This window comes from Oryza glaberrima, chromosome 6 (genome assembly GCF_000147395.1).
Source record: "Oryza glaberrima chromosome 6, OglaRS2, whole genome shotgun sequence".
Classification (NCBI taxonomy): Eukaryota; Viridiplantae; Streptophyta; class Magnoliopsida; order Poales; family Poaceae; genus Oryza; species Oryza glaberrima.
The window spans coordinates 7,477,084-7,502,635 of record NC_068331.1 but is presented as its reverse complement, the minus strand read 5'-3'; the positions used below and the strand labels follow the sequence as shown (position 1 = coordinate 7,502,635).

The 25,552-nt window shown below is 38.6% G+C and overlaps 2 protein-coding genes across 2 annotated transcripts; both read left to right on the top strand.

The window, feature by feature from the left end:
• The first annotated feature begins 10,597 nt into the window (after positions 1-10,597).
• Positions 10,598-14,015, top strand: LOC127776358 (benzoate O-methyltransferase-like). Its single transcript, XM_052302721.1, has 4 exons — positions 10,598-10,650; positions 11,497-11,740; positions 13,234-13,500; positions 13,635-14,015. The coding sequence occupies exons 1-4, from the start codon at positions 10,598-10,600 to the stop codon at positions 14,013-14,015; spliced, it is 945 nt and encodes a 314-aa protein (XP_052158681.1).
• Positions 14,016-18,320: 4,305 nt separating this feature from the next.
• LOC127775542 (anthranilate O-methyltransferase 2-like) lies at positions 18,321-24,913 on the top strand. The gene is made up of 4 exons (XM_052301798.1): positions 18,321-18,472; positions 22,660-23,073; positions 23,474-23,740; positions 24,259-24,913. Exons 1-4 carry the CDS (start codon positions 18,404-18,406, stop codon positions 24,631-24,633), a joined length of 1,125 nt encoding a protein of 374 aa, XP_052157758.1. The 5' UTR covers positions 18,321-18,403; the 3' UTR covers positions 24,634-24,913.
• The last annotated feature ends 639 nt before the right edge of the window (positions 24,914-25,552 follow it).

Sequence of the window (25,552 nt, the reverse complement as noted above, 5' to 3'; positions counted from 1 at the left end):
GGATCTTTGCATCATTCGTATAAAAAGTAGAAGCCGAAAGATCATCCACAAAACCAAGTAATTAAGGTAGGACCTAAATATATTGTTCTTTACTCAGTTAGACCAGACAATCTCATAGTAGAAATTTTGTGTTGATGGAAAACATACACCACCACTAGGGTAGATTCAACACATATTTTTGTGCATAGTCAACTTTTATATTAGTTGAGCTCCCAGCAACCAAAAAGCCACATAGAAAAAGAAAATAGTCCCAGCAGGACGAGGCGTGCAAGCTGGGAGTGGCGGCGGTGGATACACAGGTGATTGGTGCTGCAGTGGTTGCGGACGACAACCTTGATGAGTGTGCATGGATCACCAATCTGTGTTCCTTGTCAAATGACCAATGTGAGTCTCCAAAATGAGCTTCTGGTGTTTAAAGAGGGGACTAATGCACATTTGCATGGGTACAAATCCCCTAAGTTGGCCCCAATTTGTATAGGACCGAGTTTTCTTTACAGGACCGGTCTGACTGATGATGTGGGGCCAGTCTGATCACGGTTTGTTGGCCTGTCAGACCGGAGTCCTAGTCCAAGTCGAATTTCGTCGGTTCTCAGGTTTTCTTGCTTGGGGAGGAATTTTTCGAGTTTTAATTGGTCTCTATCCCGAGTTAGTCATGGAGGAGGTGTTGTAGGAGGCAAGACCAATCCCTTTATAAGGGCCAAGGCCGGTTAAATTGAGCATGTTAACCCAAAACTCAAGAAGCTTGTTGGCATGTTTTAGCTTCAGATTCGGCACCATGCGCTACCTCCCACTTGGTTTTCCCTATGCTCGTCCACCTCTAGCAGTACCATCATGTTGCCTCTTAGAAATCGGAATAGTCTGATGAGGATATGATCATGGCTACTTTATGTATTCATCAATTAAAGGTGCATATTTTCTCTGTGAGATTTATGTGTTATATATTTGAACAAGCGTTACTACACAATGAGTTTTGTGTCTTCTCATTTACAGAGGTTCTTGGTTGGGTGAAGGGAAAGAGACCAAATACAAGCAATGCATGGATTATCAAATAAGTTGATTAGGTACTGTTGACGCAAAAAACACACACTGGCCTGGGAGATCTGCTTAGCTCCAGTGAAGGACCAAAGGTTGATGAGATGCGGGCGTGCCAGCCAGTTTAATCCTACAACTGACAAGATATACAAATAGCAGATCAATGAGTCGATCGGCTGACAAACTGATTGAGTAATTCCGGCCGATGCCGATGTCAGCTGATAGCGATAGGGTTTTGAGCAATCGGCTATATATTCAATGTAGATTCTGACACTTGATGTAAATAACAATATAAAGGTGATCGGCCGATGATAATATAATATAGCAATAATGTAGTCCAATAGAAACCATTCGGCTAATAATAATATGATAAATAAGCATCGATCCGAAGGTTAAAGCATACATCGGCTGGAGGTTCGATGTCATTAAATCCTCAAGATTAGATAAACAGTAAAATCTTTGTTATGATCGACTAAATCTAATATGTATGCAATCCTTGTAAGCCGATGCAACATATCTAGATAACTCATCGGCTGAAACCCCGATGAAACCCTTATTGGCAGTCAAAAAGTAGGCTAAGGATTATGGTTCTAAACACGACTTGTTAGATTAAACTTAACTGATGCTGCACTAAGTATGAAAAGAAACATAATATCTAGACAATCAAGCCCTTGACTGATTTTTAGGGTGGTAGATGCATTAGCTAATCTAATCTAGTAAAACAATTTATCCGGTACCGGCAGGAACCCTAAAGCGAGAAACAACCGATAGAACTAAATTGAGATATTAAGACTAGATTAACTAAAACATATGATAAATAGACAGACAAATATATCATCCAAACCGGAACAGTCTAAGAGGTCGAATATACTGATGCAGCCTTGAACGACGCTGACATAGACAAGACAATTGCCTGAGCCAGCGGAACGTAGGACTTACCCCTTCACCGGAGATCGAAAGTCGATGCAGCCCCGCATCAGGTGCCAAGTTCCACCGGATAGTAAGTAAAAACCTCGGTAAAGAGGGTGACGATGAGCCGAGAGTAGTTGTATTGATCGAGAGATAGTTTACAATGACCCCGGGTATACATATTTATACCCATGGGGAGATACTAGTCCTTGTAGGACAAGAAAGAAACTTTCCTAAAAGATAAAAGGAAAATATAAAGTGCTTATGGGACACTAAACACACTTTCCTAAAGATAAAAGGAAACTAACAAACTATTTCTAATTAATAGATAACTTGCCATGCCGCATCCTCCTTAAACTCGGTTACTTCTGGATAAGCTTCCTTTAATAGATTAATTTCCTTAACCGTATATAGCAGGAATCCGACTATTGGTGACGTGATAATTCTCTTAGGGGCTTACCAAATTTCACTGTTAACAGGTACCAAACCAATACATTTTCCAAGTCTATTCCAACATTAGCATATTACTTTTGGTCCATAGAATGCAAGAGGTTTTATACGTTTTGGATTCGGATTTGGCTTCCTAACAACATCAACTTCAAACGGACCTTACCGCCAATCTAGACAAAATAGTACCTATTGCAAAGCTTATGGAGTCTACATTCAGATGATTTTGATCCCACATCAAAGTTCTGAATAAGTTGTCAGGAATCTGCAAAACAAGCCACATAACTCATCCAATCCGAGTCTGATTTGGGCCTTCGGTCTTATAATTGTATCGTGGCTAAGCTCAAGGGATGGAAATCCTAGGCTAACCCTATGATAACCCTAGTCATATATATTCAGTTGTTGTCATAGTTTCGAGTTGGTTGTGCTTAGATTATTTCTGTTATTACAGTTTCGCCGTTACTTTGGTTTGTGGAACTCCAACAAATGCAATAGTGTTGCAATTATTCTTGCTTGTGTTCTTTGATTTGCATGTGGAGATTAGCCTTCTCGGCGAGATCAATTGGGCAGTGCACAGTTGATAACCATAGGAGACATGGTGTTGCAATTGTAGGGTTTGGATCATGTTGATCGGAAGTCGGACCATGTGTGCCAAGCTTCCGCTGAATCGAGTGTTATCAATACCTATCGGATGATTGGGACCTAGTTTCTCATCACGGTACAGTTTTGGAGTTAGATAACCTGATGAGGACATCACTGGCACGGATATAACCATGCTTATTTTACACATCAACAAGTTAATGGTACATATGTGCTCTATTAGATTTACTTAATTAATATATGTTTGAACAAACGTTACTGTACCATAAGTTTTTGTATATTCTTATTTGCAGAAATATTTGCGTGGATGAAGGAAAGAAGTACGGGCTCATGAAGTACTTTAAAGATCAAAGAATTTGACTAGGGACATAACCAAGACCTTCTCCAAGTCTATTCCTAAATCACCACTTTACTTTCGGTCCATAGAAGGCAAGAGATGAAGTTTTACACCTTCTAAATTCGGATCCCGTCCTCCTGACAACATCAACTTGAGAAGGACCTAGCCACTAATCTAGAAGCAATCTCGGAGCCTATAAGTACTTGTTGGAAAATTATGGAGTCTACTTTCAGATGGTTTTAATCTTACGTCAAAATTCATACGGAGCTATCGGTAATCTGCGAAACAAGTCACATACCTGATCCAGTCCAAGACTAATTTAAGCCTTGTAATTGTGTCGTGGGCTAAGCTCAAGAGGTTGGCGCCCTAGGGCAACCCTAGCATGGCCTAATGATATTTATTTAGTTGCCATCATAATTTAGACGAGGTTTTGATTAGATTATTCTACCAATTGCAGTTTCGCTGCAAAGTTCGGTTTGTAGAACTCCAAATTCGAGTGATTCATCATTCATATGCAATTGAGTTACAATCTACCTTGTTCTTGCTTATGCTCTTCGATTCGCATGCAGGGATTAACGTTCTTGGTGAGGCCAGCCAGGTTGTGCACAGTTGATACCCAGAGGAAATGTGGTGCTTCAATTGCAGGGTTCGGATCGTGTTGATCGGAAGCCATATCGTGTGTGTGTCAAGTTTCCGCCAAATCGAGAGTTATCAATACCTATCGAAAGATTAGGACCTAGTTCTCATCAATTAGTATCAGAGCACCAGATTGCCCGTTAGGTATACCTTGTCTCTTCTAATCACTGGTTGCTTCTCTCCACTTGTAAACACTCAAAAGTAGTATTATCTAATTTGAAGCTTCCGGTCTCAAGGCCGGAAGTGCTCTTTCAACGTTTTCCTAGATCGCATAGTGCGCAAAGTATATGTATACAGTACCGGTTGAAAGACAAAAAAAAAAAAAGATTATCTTAGTATCCTATAAAACACACACTACGGCTGCTCTTGGTGATAAAAACCAAAGTACATCTCATTAATAACAACATATTATTATTGAAATGGTAGGAACTTATCGATTTTCTGAACCTAGAGTAGCTAAGAAGGTACTCCCTCCGTCAAAAAAAAAACTAACCCTAGATTTGACTATGTCCAGATTGAAACTCAAGATTGTTTTTTTTTTTGGGGGGGGGGGGGTGTGGGGGGGGGGGGGGAGGGAGAGTAGAACTGTACTCCTTACTCTTTACCAAAGTTAGATGGCTGAAATCAAGCCTTCTCGGGAGAAAAAAAATGTGGATGTGTATAAGTTTTGGTAACAATTTTGTGAAAAATAATCTATGTAGCTTTCTGGCTAGAACTATATCAGCAACGTTGTACGATGGAGAATGACATATAGAATGGATGTTTTCAGCCGGTAACGATCAAGATAAAGTATATAGCTACAGGTTCCTGGATTTAGCTAGCGCTGATTGCAAGTGATTTGTAGGGTCCAGGCTAGTTCAGTCATGGGTTTTATGTCGATCGTCAGACTTATCTTCATAGTTCGACACGACTTTTCTTTGGCTGCAGTGCAATGTCCTAGCTAGCTTCCAAAATACACATTTCGATTGAGAAGCAGAGATCCATCTGCAACTAGCACCACACTTAATTTGTACTTTTGTATATCCTCAATTTATATAAAAAAGTTAATAAGTTGAAAGGGCCGTGGTTTAGAGACGTAGATTTGTATGCTAATCCAAAAATATCTAACTTTCATATGGTAGCGTAATTTCATCAACACACAACCATAAACCACGGAATTAAGCATCTATTATTAGGCTAAGGGTATTTACCATGGAGAAATTCCTCTCTTTTTGATTATCATTTACGAGTACATTTATTCATCGATAGGTACCCCTTCTCATTCAATAGCCTAAACATTTGAATTAGACACATATATATAGGCATAGTAAGTTGCGCAGTGCGAGTATATTAACCTTTTAGGATTTTTTGTCTTGTTTATTTTGTTGCTTCTTATAGGTTTGCACATCATAGAGAGGCTATATAATTAAATGCAGATCAATATATACCAGATAAACAGATGGTCCACAATTAGGGATATATATCTATATGGACATGAGAGTGGACAACAGTGGGCAGCAAGCAGCGATAGCTTGGTTCCATGATTGCATCAAACCAACAGTTTTGCTGCTCCAAGTAAATTCAGATAAGGTTAGGGCTGAGTATTGAGTGGACAGGATCAAACCAAACTGTGCAATATATATATTGATGGTGATCCTATCAAAGGAGTTGCGGTTTGTGCCTTAATTATCTCTAATTGAATTACTATATATGCTAACATAGCTCAGATATATTCTGCTCGTGATCTCAGTACAAGCATAAAAAGGATTACTACAACTTTATTCTGAAAGTTGTGAAGTACTGCATTGAACTTGTTAACCTAAATATGTAACTTCTAGGTACACATTTCAGTAAAGTGAGGTCAGAATAGGTGTAAGCTCATATAGCTAACTTCACGCTAGGTTTAGCCATGGTTTAATATATCGATTGGGCAATTTCTATTGGGGGAACCTATACGACTGAAATTTAGGATATTTTGGTCCAAAAAAATTTGAACAAAATGGGTCAAATTTGAGTTTTTTCTAAATTCATGAAAATTTGAAAAAAAAAGATCTAAAAATTTCGGGCAAAATAGTTTCCTATCCCGGGGACCGATAAAATGAAAATTTCCAACACTGAAATTTTGTTCTGGAATTTTGAACCCAAGTTTACGCCTTGAGCAAGTTCTAGGCTGCATACCTACAAAACTAGAAAATACATTAAATATTTATTTCTTCAGAAATGACTTGCTTCAAATTGAGACACATGAGAAAACGACATACGCTTCAAATTTAGTGGTACTAGGTTTCCTCGTAGCTTGTGTTTTGAAGCTCCCATTGCATGCACTCTACTAGTGCATGCTAAAACAAACATTATAAATAAGGGCTATTAGGCAATTCCTTTTGATAAATTAGGGCCGGCCTCCACATCTTGCTATGGAGCCTGACTTCTGCATTACCGAAGGATATGGAGAAGCTAGCTATATGAAGAACTCAAAGCTACAAGTTTGTATACTACCCAACTTGTTCTCTATGTAACATTACCATAGTGCTATTTTAGTAGATACATCTACGTATTTCATGCTAAATAAGGTTGTTTTCTTTCATTATAGAAATAGAACTACATCACCGACCTGTTTGTACTTTCCTTTTCATCTTTAGGGTGAAATCATGTGTTCATGCAAATTAGCCATCTCTTTAAATGTCAGAACCTATTTAAACATCAGATCAGCGTTACCATGGATGAAAAACATCTTTCTATTTATTATATACTAAAAGTCCATTAAACTTTCTACAAATGCTCTCATGCCGCCATATGAGACTCCTACAAACGCTCCCAAGCCGCCACGTATTAATCTAATAATCTGGTGGACCCAATATTATATGGAATTAGATCTATTTTTGGAAAAAAGAATCCACATCCCATCCAGCTTGGTCTGTGCGTACGGGAGATGTACGTACGCCCTCCCATGTTTCCCCTTTAATTATCTCCTATTTCCTTGCTACATGATCTCTTCTATTTCCATACTATGTTAGTTCCTATTTTTATGATATATTAGTCAGATGTAAATCATAATTTATAATAATAGTTTTCAAAAAAATAACTAAATCACCGTCATATATATACACATATATATGTACAAACGTACGTACTCCCTCCCTCCTGTTCCACAGGAATTAGATAAGAAGTGCATTTTATTTTTATCCGTTCGTGAGTATGAGACCATCACAAATGATTTATCATGGATGGCTTCACTTAAGCGTGTCTTAAATTGAATGTGTAGATCGGCTAAAAAAGTAATTATTTATTTATGTCACCAAGATCATTCATATATAAATTAAAGTTCATAGATCCAATAATTTTTATACTAATAAATGATGGTGCATAACCTTAATAAAAAATAAAAAAGAAAGAGAAGACTGAGGGGGAGGGGAGCAGATGTGGTGGTACGTGCGTATTATACGTACCTGTGGGTCCAAGAGAAAAGGGTGATCGGATCGGTGGATTTAATCTAATGGTTAGTATTATCGGGTTCATCGTTTTAAATAAAAATAAACGGTTAGATATCTTTCTTTTTTCTTAGAATTTATTAGAGTGCCACGTGGCGGCTTATGAGCGTTTGTAGGAATCCCACGTGACGGTTTGAGAGCGTTTGTAGGAAGTTTAATGGACTTTTAGTATTTTTAATTTATTTGAACAGTAATTTTATTTGTAATTAATTATACTATATAAAAGTCAATAAAACTTCATACAAACACTCTCAAGCCGCTATATGGACATCCTACAAACGCTCTTAAGTCGTCATCGTCATATGGCATTTTAGTAAATTAAAAAATATCACACTACTCCAGCCGTATGTACGTATGTTTTCCTCCCTCTCCCTACTCTTCTTTAAATTAATTTTTTAATGAAAAAACAATTAATAATTTAATATCCATATCACCCATATTTTACTATAAAAAACTAAAATACATTATTTGAACAGATTGCAACCAAACAACATCCAATTTTTAATTTATTTGTAATTAATTATTAATCTATCTATTATATACTAAAAGTCCATTAAACTTCCTACAAACGTTCTTAAGCCGCCATATGGCACTCCTATAAATCCTCCTAAGTCGCCACATGGCACTATCTAATCTCACCGTTGATTTTATTTAAATTGATGGACCCATTAGTTTACACTATTAGATTAGATTTATTATTAAAAAATAATAATTTTCTCATGTTTATAACGTACAGGCGGTACTACTGTCCGTACTTATGAGTTTGTACGATACAAATGCTACTGCTGTTCTTTCCATACGTACAAACGTACATGATCTTTCCTAATTTTGCTGAAAAAAAACATACACATGTACAGAAAAAGACAGAAAAAACATACATCCATAAAAATCAGCGGTCCTTGAAATATAATTTTTGATAAAATATACTACTTCACAAATATAAATATATTTAGTTAAACAAAGATCTATAATAAATATCCAATCAATATTCTTTAAACCATCTTCTGAATCTATCTATTATATATTAAAAGTACATTAAACTTCTACAAACGCTTTTACACCGCTACGTGGCTCTCAAATAAATTAGCGAAATCCTAGAAATCTATTATATATAATAAGTCTATTAAACTTCCAGCAAACGCTCCTACATCGTCACGTGGCGCTTTAATTTAGATTAATCCTAGAAATTTAGAGTAAAAAAAAAGAGAAAAGCATCCAATCTTCAATTGTCACTTAAATTAGTGACACATTATTTTAAACATTGGATTAGAGCTCTTAAAATTCCCACGCTGCTAATCTCTATCCTAGAAAAAAACATAGTGTGCTTAAAAACTTAAATACCTACGCCAAAAAAACATAGTGTGCTTACGATCGTCTCCCTACCAAAAAAAACAAAACTTAAATACCTACGCCATATACGATCGAAAAAAATAAAGCTAAAAAATAAAAAAGAAAACATGCACACGTACATAGAACAATTGGAAAGAAATACTAATCAGGAAAAATCATCAGTGCGAGCACATATTTGTTGTCAACGGCCTTTAATCTACAATTTTAAGATCTTCCTCCCCACTCTGTTATTTATAGTCCTGGTGTAGATAGAACTTCCTTTATGGTTTAATTCCGAGCGGTAGTAAATACCAGGACTTAGCAATATTTAATTGATCACAACTCATTATATTCCATTTATTATAAATCTTCCAAAGTAATTCATTATAGGAATGCTTTCAAGAAATGGTTTGCTTTTGCACATCGAAACAAAAAATTAATCGCGCGGATATGTATAATTCAAAAGAATAGATGAGTGATTCATACACAGAAATCGGGATTTTTATTTAAATCTAAGAGGCATTCTTATCATATTAGTAGTATATTAAAATCTCGCATGTATTTTAGGATAATCTAAATTCACTTACAATATATATATAGTGATGTATTATTCCTTTTTTAATAACAAATAAGATGCTCGTACATCTGTACGAAATTCCTTTCCGATTTATATTCCGGAAATGTTCTCTAGTTTATATTCTGTCATTATAGTGTTTGAAACACAAAATATAATACATGCCCGCGCGAATGCGCGGGCTACGTTCCTAGTTAAATAAATAAAGATAAAAGGTTACTGTGTACAGTCTACAGATTATTTCATTCTATTCAATCGAGCCTCTACTTATTCTTGTTGATTTGTGTTCTCCTGAATTGTCATACTTTTTCCACTTGTACCCTTTGCCTTAGCAGAAGATTTTCTTCTGATCTGTTGCTTCATATATATATATATATATATATATCCATCTCCTATTAGCCCAACCAGTCACATGCATGGGCTTCTTGAATACTCCTTGTTCATCTGATCCAAGCCCGGTTTTTTACTCCTTTGTCTCTATTTGTACCTAATTGATCAGCTCTCCTCTTTATAGCTCATAGAGCTTTGCTCTCATCCCACTTGATCCCTCTATTTGATTGCTCAAGCTTCCCGTTGACCACGATGGGTTGTCGATGTTAAGCCCCCGATGGTGTACCTTTGGGCACTAGGTTTGTCGAAAGTATATGTATGTAGTTGCAAAAATGCTACCTTAAATCGTTCTAATGATTATTATTCAAGTGAGTTCCAATGGAGCAAAAGGATTGTGTTCTTTATTCTAGTTGGTTTCTTGTATTTGGTTTGCATTTAATTAGTTGGTTGTCTTTATGCTAGTTGGTTTCTTGTATGTTGGTTTTCCTTTAATTTGTAGTAATATTGCTTAATGAAAGGGATAGGTATAACTCCATGAGGATGATGGGCGACCCTACTTGGGGATGAGAGAAGTAAAATAAATATGTGTAACAACTTTACATTATGATATAATTCTATGCCCAACACGATTTTATTAGACCACCTTCCAGTTATATAAACTAGTGATCTCTTAGAACTAGCAAGGTGAGACTAAATAAATCATTTTACTATGTGTGCACATGCAACCATGTTGTATAAGCTATCAGCATAGGCCTAGTACCAAGCAGTGACATTATGAGTGAGAGACATGCTATAAACATGAAAAAGTGGCAATCTATATGAATATGAATGAGAGACATGCTATAAAGATAGGGAAAAAATGCAATTTTACTAGTTATATAGGCTATGTTGTTGTAATATATGTTAATGTCAACGGTACAAATTTTGTTGACAGTAATGGGGTGCCCGATCTTCCATCAAGTAGAGATTATCGATTTGGCAGAAACTTGGTACACACAATCTGGTTTTCAATCAACACATATAGGTTCTAGCTAGGTCGATCAAGGACCTCTAGAAGCATCATTATTGGACTTCAATACGATACATGGCCCATCGGCCCAAAAGATGGTGATGCAGCACTCAGATAGATTCTGGACGCCACTTCTTTCAGAAGAAATTTTGACGTGAGACCGGACCCATTGGAAAGGTGGTCTCGTTAGCTTTCCATATGTGAGTCTGAATGCGGCTGCGTGATGTTTTTAGCGCAGACTACTCCTAGAGCCTAAGGTAGACTCAAACTTGATATGAGTTGGCCCTCCATCTTGACTTCAACGCCTGACATCATCCTTCTAGCCTCTCTTTTTGGTCTTCTCCATACTTTCTAATTATAATTAAATCATTGGTTAGTATTTTATCAAAATCACATGAAGAAATACTTAGGAATGAGCTCACCTGTTATTGCAATTTATGAATGCGAGCTCTAGTGATTGGACCTTCCATGACAACTTAGAGAGTTTTGTGTGTATCTAAAGCAATCATATGTTCTCATCACTAGTTTAACTCAAAGTGAAATTATCTTCAGATTAAATTAATTACATGTACCATTCATATATTTTTCTAGCTTGCAGTACTGGTTTCCCACAGTTAGTCACAATGCCATGTATTTATGTTTGCTTTGAATGTTAGGGAAAGGCTCTGCTTCAGACAAAACCGATGATTGAAAAGGCCATTAAAAAAGTACACACTGCTCTTCAACCAATGATGATACTTGTAGCTGACCTAGGATGCTCCTCGGGGCCAAATACCCTAATGTTTGTCTCTACCGTGATTAGAGCGATCGCTGAATATTATAACAGGATCGGTCAGTGCCCCGTGGATGTTCAGTTTTTCCTGAATGATCTACCTAGCAATGATTTTAATCACCTGTTTAAATCTTTAGAACAGATTGATAATTTTGTTGCTAAAGATCAAAACAGACAAGCAACTACACTGCCTCAATACTATGTTGCTGGATTGGCAAGCTCATACTATAGAAGGCTCTTCCCCAAAAATAGTGTTCATCTGTTCCACTCCTCGTATGCTCTGCACTGGCGATCTAAGGTAATCAGACAAGCTTATCACAGTTAATTGCAGATGTCCAGGTGAAGCATACTTTTAGAGTAGTGCATTTAGACATCAATCTCATTTGTATTTAGCCTTTTGAGATATATGCTTTACTAAAATTGTAGTATTTGTTTTGAATTTATATATGAATATATACACCTTGGCCATCGATATAGATCATGCAAGAGTATTGATGAATAATTTACCTGCTATCGCCAGATCTTGTCAAAGGAGCATTTTTTTGGGATATATTCTAAATGTTATTTTTATTTGGTTTTACCATAAATTTTGATCATAGTACTAGCATTCAATTATTGAGATAACTAGGTGAAACCCCGCGCATTGCTGCGGGAATTTAGTATTATAACAATAAAAAAATAACGTGTAAGATAGCTATGATAGCTAGATAACAGCAGATTAAGTAAATTAATGTGGTTTATGTTAATTTAAATTTAAATAGTATGTAGAACGGTGATTCAAACGTAAAAAGTAAGATGGTATGATTTTATACAAGAAGAAAAATAGGGAGATAGTTTGGGTGTGTGGACCGTAGATTAATCATCTAAAGGCTAAAAATAATTGATGGGATATGACTTAATTAGAGGAAAAAAGGAGAAAGATAATCTGGACCATAGATTAATCATTTAAGCACTAACTAAGTGAGGATGAACTATATAAGTATATAGGATATCATAAAACATAATAAAGATGTATATTGAAACATTATGTGAATTATGTTGGATGATAATTTAACATGTTTGTATTTGAAAAGCTCTTAAATTATAAAAACTATAAAAACATAGCATGTTTGCATGATGTTTAAATATGATGATTGTTAGTGGATGATGATGTGGCATCTTGTTAATTAGTGGATTAGTGGATGATGATGTGGCATCTTGTTAGTGGATGATGATGTGGCATCTTTGCATGTTAAGCTTAAGTAGTTAGTGGGGGATAACTTTATAGTAAGATAGAATAAGTTGGGACTTGTTATCATACATTTTCTTTCACCTATGATATAAAAAGAGTAAATTTCACTTTGGCCTACATTTGTGACCGATGTTTCACTTAATTTGGATCACCCTTCAATTAATGCTTTCACTTTGGACTGAGTAATTTTACCTTTGTGTTACTTTGGACTAACCTGACTCTTTTTCGAGCATATATATGAATGATCTCAAGTACATCGGCTCCTACTCGTCAATAAACTCTCACAGTTATACACAATACCATTTCTTTGGCATATGATAAGTTGGTTGTAGATAGATAAAAGAGTTAAGGGTGGTTGAAAGTGCCTCAAAGGTAAAAATACCTGATACAAAGGGATAACATAGTTTAAAGGGTGGTCCAAATCATAAACAAAAACTGATGTAGTAAATGCGTATATCTTGTATATGCAGGCATGAGATATAGATAACTGTTATTATTGAGGGATCAAAATTGCTGTTAGCAGTATAGCAAAATATCAAGATTTTGTTCTTCATATCCAGATGTTCGAAATGAAAAATATAAAGGAGCCCCTGAACGAAGGCAATATTTACATCTCCAAGACTACACCCATATCAACAGTCAAGTTATATCAGGAGTTATTTGAGAAGGATTTCTCAAATTTCCTCGAGTTGCGCTCAAACAAACTTATATCTGGTGGTCAGATGCTACTCACTTTCCTTGGAAGGAAGAACGAAGATGTATCTGATGGAGATCAATGTACTCTTCATGTATTAATTTCACGAGCAATACAATCTCTTGTTATGGAGGTCTACACAATCCATATTACTCATGATATATTAATTACTATACATTGTCATATATATATATATATATATATATATATATCTAGCTAGATTCTTCAATGAATTAATGTGCTTAATTTCCACTTTCAACACATTAGGGTCTTATGGAGAAGAAAAAGCTTAACAACTTCAACATGCCGGTCTACATGCCGTCAACGCATGAAGTGAAAACAATCATCATGCGGAGCAAGCTGTTCATCATCAACCAGATCCAACTCTCTGAATCAAATTGGGATCCTTACGACGATGACTTAGAAGGAGAGGTTGTGCTCTACCCGGCACAAAGTGGGTTGAATGTCGCGAGGTCTTTGAGGCCAGTGTTGGGGCGGTTGTTCACTACCTATTTTGGGGAATCGGTTCAAGATGTTCTCTTCTCAAGGATTGCCAGTAATGTAAGCAAATACCTTGACAAAAGGAAGGGAAAGCACAATGTCATTGCACTGTCATTGGCAAGAACATATGGAGATGGAGTGCCATAGATGATGATGATCTGGCTGTTACATCTTACTTCCTATGTTTCATATTATAAGTTCTTTTCTAATCAAGTTTGGTTAAGTTTGACTAAGTTTGTAGAAAAAATTAGCAACATCTAATATATTAAACTAGTTTCATTATATCTAACATTGAATATATTTTGATAATATGTTTGTTTTGTGTTGAAAATACTACTATATTTTTCTCTAAACTTGATCAAAGTTAAAAGAAGTTTAACTAGGGAAAAAGTTAAATGACTCATAATATAAAACGGGTGAAGTAACTATGTTAGTGGCCAGAATGACGATTTTTGGCTGGTTTGTCGTTTGTGCCAATCTGGGCAGAGGTGGGGACCCCACAGTTTCAAAATTTGCATTGTATTTACTGGAGTTTGAACAAAATCTGAAAAAAACTAAAGTATTGGCTATTTTGATCTGTTTCCGCCGCTGATTCTGGCTATTTTGATCCATACATATTCCATTTTGTTTTCCTTTTTAGTGATTATTGCAAGGCTCACATGCACAAATTTATGTGACATCAAATTTGATCATAAAAAGTATAGGTTCTACGATGAATTTGGTTTATTCATGGATGATACAAGTTCCATGACAAAATTTGCTGATTCGTCGTGACTAAACGAATGTCACGCTCCGTTTTTTACGAACACGTACGAATACGTCACAGAAATTTTCTTATGACGAATTCGTCATCGACCATGACATTAAAGTTTTATCATAGATATGCACATTTCTACTAGCGACTACAAGCTGCCACCAGCCCACCACCACACCTCTGAAACATACGTCGAGCACCTTGTGTGCGTGCCCAAAGCACTACCAGTTCAATGTACATATATGACGGCTAGATTCCTGATCAATTATTTCCGATCATACCATATCGCCGTGAAGACCCTTCTTTCCTCCCACGCATGGCCGCCATGCACCGGCGAAACTAGGAGTTTGCCGTCGCGCCAACCCATTTGCAAAAGGAAAAATTAAAACCATACCATTATAATTTTATAAAATTTATAAATTTAAGATATGGCATACTGAGCCACATATCATTAACTCATGTGGGTCCTACATATCATTGAGATACCGATGGCATATCTCAAACTTTAATATAATTACAACGGTATGGTTCCAATTTACCCTTTGCAAAATCAAACCAACTCTCACAGGCGCAATATGCTCGTGCGCTAGGTTGAAATTAGGCTGTTTGGTTGGCTCTCAAAGGTTGCCATATCAAACGTTAAGCATACCATAATTTGTTAGTATAGTGTTTGATTAGTTGCCACACCTAAATCATGCCTCACTTTATAAATTATTGGGCCTGCACGCCATATACTTAAATTCTTGCCAAACTTAACTATACTTATGGCCAACAAATGGCATAACACACTTGTGACAGAGTGAGGTGTGGCAAACTTAGTCATCAACCAAGCAACCCGTTAAAACCTATGATCCGAGTCAGCTCTGCGCATGTCGTGTCGCCGTCGCTACAGTGCCTTGCGAGGGCCATATGCCATCACTGTCCTGTCCGGTTTGTCGTGGTCGCCTCGTCGACATGCCATTGCGCGTGCAGACGGCGCCATGCCGTGCCTGTGCCGCTCGTCATGCACAACATGTGCGAGAGAGTGCGAGATGGAGAAGAAACAGATGGAATGGGAGAAGTTGGCATGACCCCACTTTTGTCGGCCTCCCCTGGTTTTTTTCCTCTGAGAGATAAATATCATGTGGAACCACCTGTCAGTGGTGGCAATATTTTGATCTTAGAAAAATAAATCAAGAAATCTATATACCTAATAAAAAATAAGGTAAGGTAAGGTTCCTAATAAAAGTTTTTGTCCGGCGTCCATCGCAAGCGGAATCACCTTCAGTAATCGGTTTATTTTTGCAATAATCAATATTTTTGGTAATCACATCCGTTTCCTAATCTGCAAATCTGCAAAGCCATGCCCACCATCAAACCCAAATAAATACGGTAATCAGTTTTTTTTAGTAATAACATTTGTTCATGATAGCATCAAGTTTTTGCAACCGTCGACTTGTTTGGTTTTAGGGTTTATTGTTTGGTTCACGTTCAATTTAAGATTGTTTTTTAATTCATGTTTATTTCTTGTCAATTGAGGTATAATTTCCCTGGTAATTATGTTATACTTAAGTTTCATGTACTTAATTTCCCCCCTTTTATTTTCAAGTTCTGATCTAGCGTAATTAAGGCTCAATATCTATGTAAGTTGCATCTTGCCTTTCAAATTCATGGCTTGAGTAGCACTTAGAAGTAGGGGATCACGAATGGGATTGAAATCAAGCAAATTTCCAATATTCCCCAAATTCAAAACCCAAAACTTTAGTTTTCCTCAAATCCAAAATCCTAATTTCATTTCCCCCAATATCAAGAACTCTAACCTCCTAAATTAGTCAATCCCGAACCCAAAAAAACCCCAAATTGATCAAATCTTGAAACAATTAGGGCCTTTGCTAACCGAATTAGGACTTACGGATCGTCCAAGATAACTACACGAGGCATGAGCTGTGTCATCATGCGCATCTCCGATATCCTCCTCCGTTATCATGCGAGTGATGCGCTACTTCAGCTGCGCCGTGTACCGGCCATATTTCGCCGCTAGACAATCCCGCGCATGCCTGACTTGGCCGTGTGACAATGAGGCTCGCCTCGGCTACAGCCTCAACCACACCAAGGAGGAGAACCATGGTTGGGGAGCGGACCATTGACCTCAGGCCATCGTGCGCCATCGCCGCCGTCATCATCACCTTGACATCGCTGTCCTTTGTGCATATGGGCACCCTGCTCGGGTAGACTTAGCGATGTCGACTCACGGCGCACTATCGGTTTGACCGTCGCATCCGTGCATGGCCTAAGCCCACCACACATAGGCACGCCGTTGCGAATCATCGCCACCGTCGCCTAGCTCCCTTGCTCACACCGGAGAAATCGGGGAAAATGGGAGAAATGGCCTAAGATTAAGGTTTTTCAGAAAACCCTGCTTCCATGATCAGTTTGAAGCACCCTGCAGGACTGATTTATTAAAGTTTAACCATACAAACAGAAAACTAAGCGCACAACTGTCATGTAAACTTTTGAAATATTTTGTAACGTAGTTTATGCTGCCATCGAAGGATACTATGGAATTTCACCCTAAAATATGACCTGTGTACAAGGAGATTTTTTTTAGATAATGTGTACAAGGAGATATCGGCTAAAAGAGAAATATGCTCATAATCTGGAGTGATTTGTAGCTTTTCCTTTCTTTTATTTTTGGGGGAGTAAAATATGTCAAAAATAGTTTAGGGGCCGGTCAATTGTAAATAAAGTAAATAGATTGAGGTAGTTTTTTTTTTTCTGGCGACCTAACCCATTATAAAAAAAAATCAGCGACTTGACGTAAAATGTATAAATTAAGCGCGCTGCTATTTAACGGCGACTGATGGCGGAAACATGAATTAGAGTTTTTTTTTTAGATAATGGAACTTTTTATTGAACTTAGACTAGATCGCCATCCATATTCCTAGGTAAAAAACAAAGACTAAATTGCCACTCATGAATAACTCATTGGCCATTTCCTCTAAAAGCACAGAGTTTTAAGGGCCACCAATTCTAAAACTAGATCGCCATCCATATTTCTGGGTAAAAAACTTCTTAACCATCTTCTCCAAATATTGACATGCCACAACTATCATATCCTGCGAACCAGGCAACCAGACTTCTGTAGGATAGCCCATGTATAAAGCCAATGGATAAGAGAATATATAACCTTCAAAGGGATGTGAGGATACTAATTAAAAGTCATGGAGGAAGCCTAAACACTGTATGGCCTAATCAGTTTGATGATTATATGTGAGAAAAAAAATGCTGGATCGGAGGGCCCAAGCTACTGATCGTTCCACCCTGCAGTCTCCGCCACTATGGAATGTACCTCGTTGCTGTCTAGCTACATGAAGCATGTGGATCACACGCCACAAAGTTTATATGTGGATGAAATTTTTTTCAGGATTATAATCTTGGGAGTGTTGCAAATTAATGTCATATATATATGGACCATATGTGATAGCCCTTAATTTTCGCACTTTTCGGTGGTAGAGATTGATTGTCCTGAATGCGGACAAACACAGCAGCAATAGATACGTGGGGAAACAACAATTAATCACCATCCCACTTTGTAAATATATATTTGTATATATATCATTAATTGTTGTAGGCGTGATAAACGTGTACAATCACCATTTGCATCTATAAATATAATGGCACCATGATTTCTATATCTATATATGCTACTTGTGTGTTGAACCTCCCAGTTGTATACACTCCTAAAAAGAAGTTATTAGGTCTCCTCCTGTATCACATTATCCACACTCTTAGTCTTAGCTATATGGAAATTGACTTTGGCATGGTTGAAGGGGACGGAGAAAATAGCTATGCGAAGAACTCGAAGCTTCAAGTTAGTACACACTACACACTAACTCTGTTTCTTTGAGAAATTGCAGATTCATTTCAGTAGATATATATTATATATATTTATAGGGAAATTTACTTTTAATTCGGTATATTATGTTGATTTGATTTGTCTAAATTGGGCTACACATATTTGTATTTTCTTGGATCGAGTTGTTTCGTGAGGGCTTCTGTCTAAATTATAGTAAAATTTTACAGTCCTTCCGAAAGTCTCAAGGTACATCACTAGAAAGTACCTCTGGTATCAAATATTGGATGGTAAAATTGCTCAAATTTTATACTAAAAATTTTGGTATCTCGATACACCTATTACCTGATACTACAAAGTATGGTACATCCCTTAAGGATGGTAAAATCACTTTTATATGCATGCAAATCCAATGTAAAATCAAACATCATGGTTCTGGGTGAAAAAAAAACTAAAAATAGAAAACATGCATAAGCTAGGTTTTGTTTAGATAAGGGATTTTCATTAATCCGGCCACTATGTCCATGAGGGGTATACACATCCAAAAGGATACAAGAGTATTTAAACTCACACCTCAATATAGAGGAGAACACAAACCCAAAAAATGAAAAACCTACAACCTCTGCATATCCCTGCATCCCGACATCCTCTACTGAACAAAATTGACGAGTGGAAGTTGTCTACTCATCACCGCCCCTAATGCGTTCTCGCTGCTAATCTCCACTGGTGCCATCTTCATCCACTTCAAGTGAACCGGTGCCACACGCCACCGGGTAGCCCACCTTCATCCATCGTCGTCCAGTCAGAACTAGCCGACCAAATGCGAGATGAAAGGATATGCTTCTGCTTTGCCAGATTCCTAAGCCTTTGCAGCCGATAGGACCGTTGCCAACGTTGGAATCCTCCACTACCTCTCGGACTCTCAGCCTGCCGCCACCTCTACCGGCGTCCTCTGCTGTGGTGATCGAGCATATCATCTTTTGTCCGGACTCCCAAGCCTCCACCACCCCTAGGGCTGCCATCACCGACGAGATCCACCTTCGCCTGTACCACCTTGCACCAGTCCTTACGCCGCCGCCGCCCCTAAGGCCGTAGCTGCCGCAACTAAGGAGATCGCTGCTCGGACTCGCAGGCCGTCGCGGCCTCTAGGGTCGCAGCTGCCTACGAAATCACCTTCATCGGAACGGCCTTCTCCTTGCTGAGGACTGAGCACCGAAGCTTAGGCCCCCTGCTGTCCTCCGCTGCACCCGCTGTCCTCCGCTACACCCGCCGCCGCAGAGACATCGCAGCCGACCCGCTGTGACACCGCCTCCCGACCCCTCCGCTGCTGCATGCCAATCTCGGGTTCAGCCACTACTGCTGTCCAACGCTTGCGCCTCCGTCCCTCCCAACAACCTCCGCTGGCACGCGCAGCCTTGACCACCGCTGCCCACGGCCCCTCCGCCTCCCACGTCGCTAGATTTGGGGGCTGGAACCCGCAGACCCGACACTCCCCTCCGCCGCACCGAGGTCTCCTCTGGAAAACCCCGCCACCGCTTTCCTCACAGCTGCACTGCTCAGGTGGTGGCAAGGCCATGGGAAGAAATGAGATACCAGATATAGGGAAAAAGCCGAATCAGGCCAGTAGTATGACCATATAAAAAGGGTTAATTGGATGGATGTCATTGCAACTTTACTATTTTGAAAAAAATGTTACTACTAGTCGAGTGAAATCTATTAGTATGTGCTACTCCCTCCGTATTGTAATGTTGACACCGTTAACTTTTTGACCAACGTTTGACCATTCGTTTTATTTAAATTTTTTACGCAAATACGAAAATATTTATATCATGCTTCAAAGAACATTTGATGATGAATCAAGTCACAATAAAATAAATGATAATTACATAAAATTTTTAAATAAGACAAATGATCAAACGTTGGATAAACCACTCTTCTCAAAGACATGCTAATCTCCCCCCAAAGCATGTAATGAGAATAAAACATGCAAAAGAAATTGAAAAATCATTTCAGTAGATCAGAATGTGCCAAAAAAAAAGTGAAGCCTTTATCTCAGTAAAGCCGGGCGTGAAGCCTTTGATCAAAAAAAAATGTGCAAAAAAAAAAAAACAGATCTGGTGTGGTTTCTTTCTTTCCTCCAGCAAAATGTAGGGAAAAACAACCATGGACAAAATCGCTCGCCGTTTGCTGAAGAATTGAAAGCCCTGGAGTTCTTCCGTGGCGGCGGCGACGAAAGAATGCGTGCTTGTGCGGCAGGGGAAGAAATTGATTGTTTTTGCTGACCTTAACGTATTGTTGCCTCGGTTCAGCTCGTGTCGTCTTGCCGGCGTCCGCTCACAGCACGGATGAAGAACTGCACATCAAGAAGCTCAAGAATGACAAATGGGGCGGTATAACTTGATTGCTGGCCCGCGATAGCTCGCCGGCGTCTATGCCCGGAGGCAACTCTTGCCACAGGAAGCTTCGCGCAGCCGCCGCAGGCAGCAGGGCCTCCACGTGCGGCGATGGAAGCTCGTCGGAGTCCAGGACAATGACTCAAGGAGTGTGATGTGGAAGAGGGGACGGGGGATGAGGGCAGAAGGGGGTTGGGGAAGAGGGGATTCCTAGAGCATACCTGATGGAAGTCCTCGGCCGGAGACTCGGCGAGACTAGATGGAGTGCCGCTTCCGCCAAAGGAAGATGCAACGGGGATGCGGCCAGCTGGCGGCGAACGGCCGCGGCGGCGGCGGGTGGCGATTCGGTCCCGATGACTTTGAGGATGTGGACAAGAATAGGAGGTGTTGTACACACGTATTGGTCCCCCCTAACAACCCACATACGAATCTTCAGGTGGGCCAGCTCTATATTTCGAGCGTGCGCTCAAAATAAAGAAAATACGATCCTAAATTCCTAACATCTCCGTATACTATTTGACGCACGAATCTTTAAACCATCGTGTGGTTTCTAGCCTAGGTGCCGCAGCACCTAAGTGCTAAAAAGACTTTCCGAACTATCTCCTCCTCCCGCACGGCCGCAAGTCTCCAGTAGATCGTCGCCATCGGCTTCTCACAGGCACAGCTCGCCTCGTCGCGGAGCTGCAGGGAGACACCTGCCACGCCACCAATGGTTGCCGCACGCATGGGGTGGCGACCCGCCGCCGCCGCCCGAGCCGTTCTTCTTCGCGAAGCTCGCCACCTGCGCCCAGGCCCAGCACACTACGTACGACGTGGCTCGCGCGCCGGCGTGAAGCTGTAGCTAGCCATCACTAGACTAGAAGGCACGACGACATGTACTCTACCCAACGGCACGAACAGCTAGCACCAGCATGACGTACGCGCTCCTTGTAGACGCCGAGAAGTTGGTGCTGCCGCACGCCAGCACACTCACCATGCCGATCGAACGTCGACTAATCAAAATTGACCAAGAAACCATCCACAAATTCAACAAATAAGTGGTAGAAATTGAAGCAGTTCTTGCGTGCGATCGAGAGGGGTGTTCGACCAGTGCATACGAGAAGCTAGAGAAGCGCCGGCAGGGGGAGCTAGCTTGCCGCATCCACACCACGTTCCCGCGCGCAGTACGCCGCTGGCCACCAGCTGCCCGCGCCTGCTCTCGCCCTTCTTGCCGGAACCAAGAAGCAGCCACCAGCGGCACGAACAGAGCTTCTCCATGATATCACCTAATTTCCTCCTGCTTGTACGGGTCCTGTACATACATTTGTATTCTTTCTTTATTCCTTCTCTATTAATATACGAGGCAAAGCTTTTGCCCTTCTTTTAAAAAAAAACAGAGCTTCTCCATGGAATTGGGGGAAGGGGATAGAAATTGTGACGGCAGTGACGTAAGGTAGTGGTATGTTTTCAAATTTAGAAAATTTTGATGGCATGTAGTAGGTTTTTGTTAGTAGTGATGGTATTTTTTTTTCAGAAAATATATAAGAAAAAGGAAAAGGTATCACTAAGTTTATAGGAAAAATAGCAACATCTATGACACCAAAATAGTTTTATTAAATTTAATATTAAATATATTTTGATGCAATTTTTGTTTTGTACTAAAAATATTACTATATTTTTCTACAAACTTGGTCAAACGTAAAGAAATTTAAGTAATAAAAAAGTCGAACGACTTATAATATGAAGCAGATGGAGTAGTTTGCTTAGTAGTATGCAACTGTTAATTCCAAACAATTTAATTTGATTTAATATAGGGTGCACATGAAATTTTAGGAGAAGACTTTAGTTGCTACTAAGCCCATGATTCAGAAGGCCATTCAAGAACTATACTCTGCAGTTCTTCCTAAGACGATGCTTGTCGCTGACATGGGCTGTTCTTCGGGGCCAAATACACTAAACTTTATCTTCGAGGTGATAAAAGCGACCAGCGAATATTGTCAAAGGATAGGTCACCGCCCTGTTGACCTTCAGTTCTTTATGAATGATCTACCTGGCAATGACTTTAACTACCTATTTAAATCTTTAGAACAACTAGATAACTGGGTCGCCAAAGATCAAAACAGAGAAGCAGCAATACTGCCTAAGTACTATGTTGTAGGCTTGCCAAGATCCTACTATACAAGAGTTTTCCCTGACAAGAGTGTTCACCTCTTCCATTCATCGTATTCACTACATTGGAGATCTCAAGTAAGTCTGTCTCTGAAAGCCTATCCCAGTTTTGTGGTAACTCATTAAATAGGTCATGCATTTTTTTACTGGTCGAAAGAGTACAAATTAACTGTTTATTAGTTGCTAAAGATTTCTACTGAAACAACAAATAAAGTAGTTATTTCTATATGTGCATTTTGTAAGTTCCCATCGATTATATATATACTCCCATAATTGGCCCTTTTTTCATAAAATAATTTGTCTCTTTTCATTCATACCACGTACAAAACAGTGAAATGGAAGTACTAAAGTGAATGCATTTTTTGCTGCAATGCATGAGATATCCAAAAAGAGAGACCGCATTTTCTGTACCAGCATTAGGAGTTCATAGCACCAATAATTAATATGTGTTTATATCTTCCACTGCTTTTGTGCACAGATGTTTCAGGAGAGCAACAATGGGGAATTCCTAAATGAAGGGAACATTTACATCGCCAAGACTACCCCTAAATCGGTGATAAAGCTATACCAAGAGCTATTTTACGATGATTTCTCAAAGTTTCTTGAGTTGCGCTACCAGGAACTTGTGTCAGGTGGTCAGATGGTGCTTAGTTTTCTTGCAAGGAAGAAAGATGACCTATATGATGGAAACCTAAGTGTTCTTTACGGATTAATCTCACAAGCATTGCAATCTCTAGTTATGGAGGTACACTAAACCACTAACCCTACTAATTACGAACTAGCATTATACACTCCCATTTTCCTATAGCTTAACTAATTTCTATATTGGTGGATATGGAAGCCATGAAATTTAGAGGTCCGTGTATATATGAACATACACACATTTTCCAATTCAAAAAAAAACTTTGGGCTTTCCTCAGGACATATTCTGTAAAAAGAAGATTTTCAAACCAATTTGATTAATTGAAATGACAATTTACTCAGGACAATGCAGATTTGTTTCAATCTAAAATGAGCCACTTAGCACTTACTACTCTTTATTTAAAAAATGGATTAAAATCCGGTCTCTATATCCAAACATTATTACACCTTATTTTCTACGCTGATACTTCACATTTCCAGTCTTATGTACAGGATGATTGGTTGATAGCAAGAAGAGTGTTATAAAATGAACAATACATATTATTTTCCTCGCCTGATCAGTATTATTATAAACAGAGTCTCTAAAATGAAAGAACTTGCTTTCTGCTTTCAACATGGCAGGGTCTCGTGGAGAAGGAAAAGCTTGACTCCTTCAACATTCCAAATTACGAGCCATCTATCCATGAAGTCAAAACAGTGGTGATAAGCAGCAAGCTTTTCACCATCAACAAAATTCACGTCTTTGAGTCGAACTGGGATCCTTACGACGACTCATCAGATCAAGGACAAGCAATTAATATTAATCCTATCAAGAGTGGCTTGAACGTCGCCAAGTGCATTAGAGCTGTGCTGGAGCCCTTGATCGCTAGCCATTTTGGGGAGTCTATACTAGACGTACTCTTCTCAAGGTTCGCACGTAATGTCACCAAGCACCTTGAGAAAAGGAAGGGAAAGCACAGCGTCATTGTGCTGTCGCTCAGCAAAAGAAAGAATTAATCACAAGAGCGGATGGAGCATGAGAATTTAGCCGTTAATTTCCTCTTATTTTGATTTGTAATGGTGGTAATGGCCTGGTCATTGTGTAGTTTGTGCTTGTTCAAGCCTTTTGTGTGTTCTGGACTGCACCATAGTATTTTGTAGTTTAATAATTCTTAAATTTAGAATTAATAGGTATTGAGCTGTATCTGTGTTGGAATTTGCTTGTATTATATTGTACAAGGAAATATCATTTCTCTAAAATTAATGATTATCCGGTTGTACCTAACATGAACTGCTATTTTTTTTATCTCAATCATATTCATCTAATATTTTTTTCTTTCTTTTTTTTTTGAATTTCCGTTAGTTTGTACGTAGTAAACTTAATTACTTTCCATGGCTATTTAATTAGTCTGTATATAATCTTTTTGTCAGACTTTTAGAGGAGAAATCTGAATAGGAATGCTAGCAAAAACGTCATGTGTATTATCATATCAGACATATAGAAGTTTTTCTGTGACTTCTACGTTGGTAAAAAATCAGATTACGCCTCTATCAAGCCCACATTTAAGGAAACGAAATGTCGTACCGATATCCGACCTAGTCAGTAACATTGATTTTAGCGTTTCTCTTAATCCGTTAATCGAATTTGAATGAAACAAGCCACATTACAACGACGAGGACAGTGCCTAAAATTTCTGTTTAGACTACATAACCCAATTTCAAAACATTTTTTCAGCATACTGGTTGATAAATTAAAATCTGAACGTTTGACTATCGAATCAATTTCTATTCATTTTTTATACGTACAGGGATGAAAAGTGTAAGATCAATGTGTGTTTTGATTCTTATTCTGTGATGAACAATTGACATCTGTGATTATTGGTTTTGATATTTGCAGATTATCGTCGAAGTGGTTTTGGAGATAATCAATTTTCAG

Excerpts from the sequence above, each read along its gene's own strand:
- LOC127775542 (XM_052301798.1), top strand. The coding sequence starts at position 18,404 with ATGGAAATTGACTTTGGCATGGTTGAAGGGGACGGAGAAAATAGCTAT. Across the intron at positions 23,074-23,473 it reads CACTACATTGGAGATCTCAA|ATGTTTCAGGAGAGCAACAA; the intron begins GTAAGTCTGTCT and ends TTTTGTGCACAG. Across the intron at positions 23,741-24,258 it reads TGCAATCTCTAGTTATGGAG|GGTCTCGTGGAGAAGGAAAA; the intron begins GTACACTAAACC and ends TCAACATGGCAG.
- LOC127776358 (XM_052302721.1), top strand. The coding sequence starts at position 10,598 with ATGGGGTGCCCGATCTTCCATCAAGTAGAGATTATCGATTTGGCAGAA. Across the intron at positions 10,651-11,496 it reads ATCGATTTGGCAGAAACTTG|GATCGGTCAGTGCCCCGTGG; the intron begins GTACACACAATC and ends ATATTATAACAG. Across the intron at positions 13,501-13,634 it reads TACAATCTCTTGTTATGGAG|GGTCTTATGGAGAAGAAAAA; the intron begins GTCTACACAATC and ends TCAACACATTAG.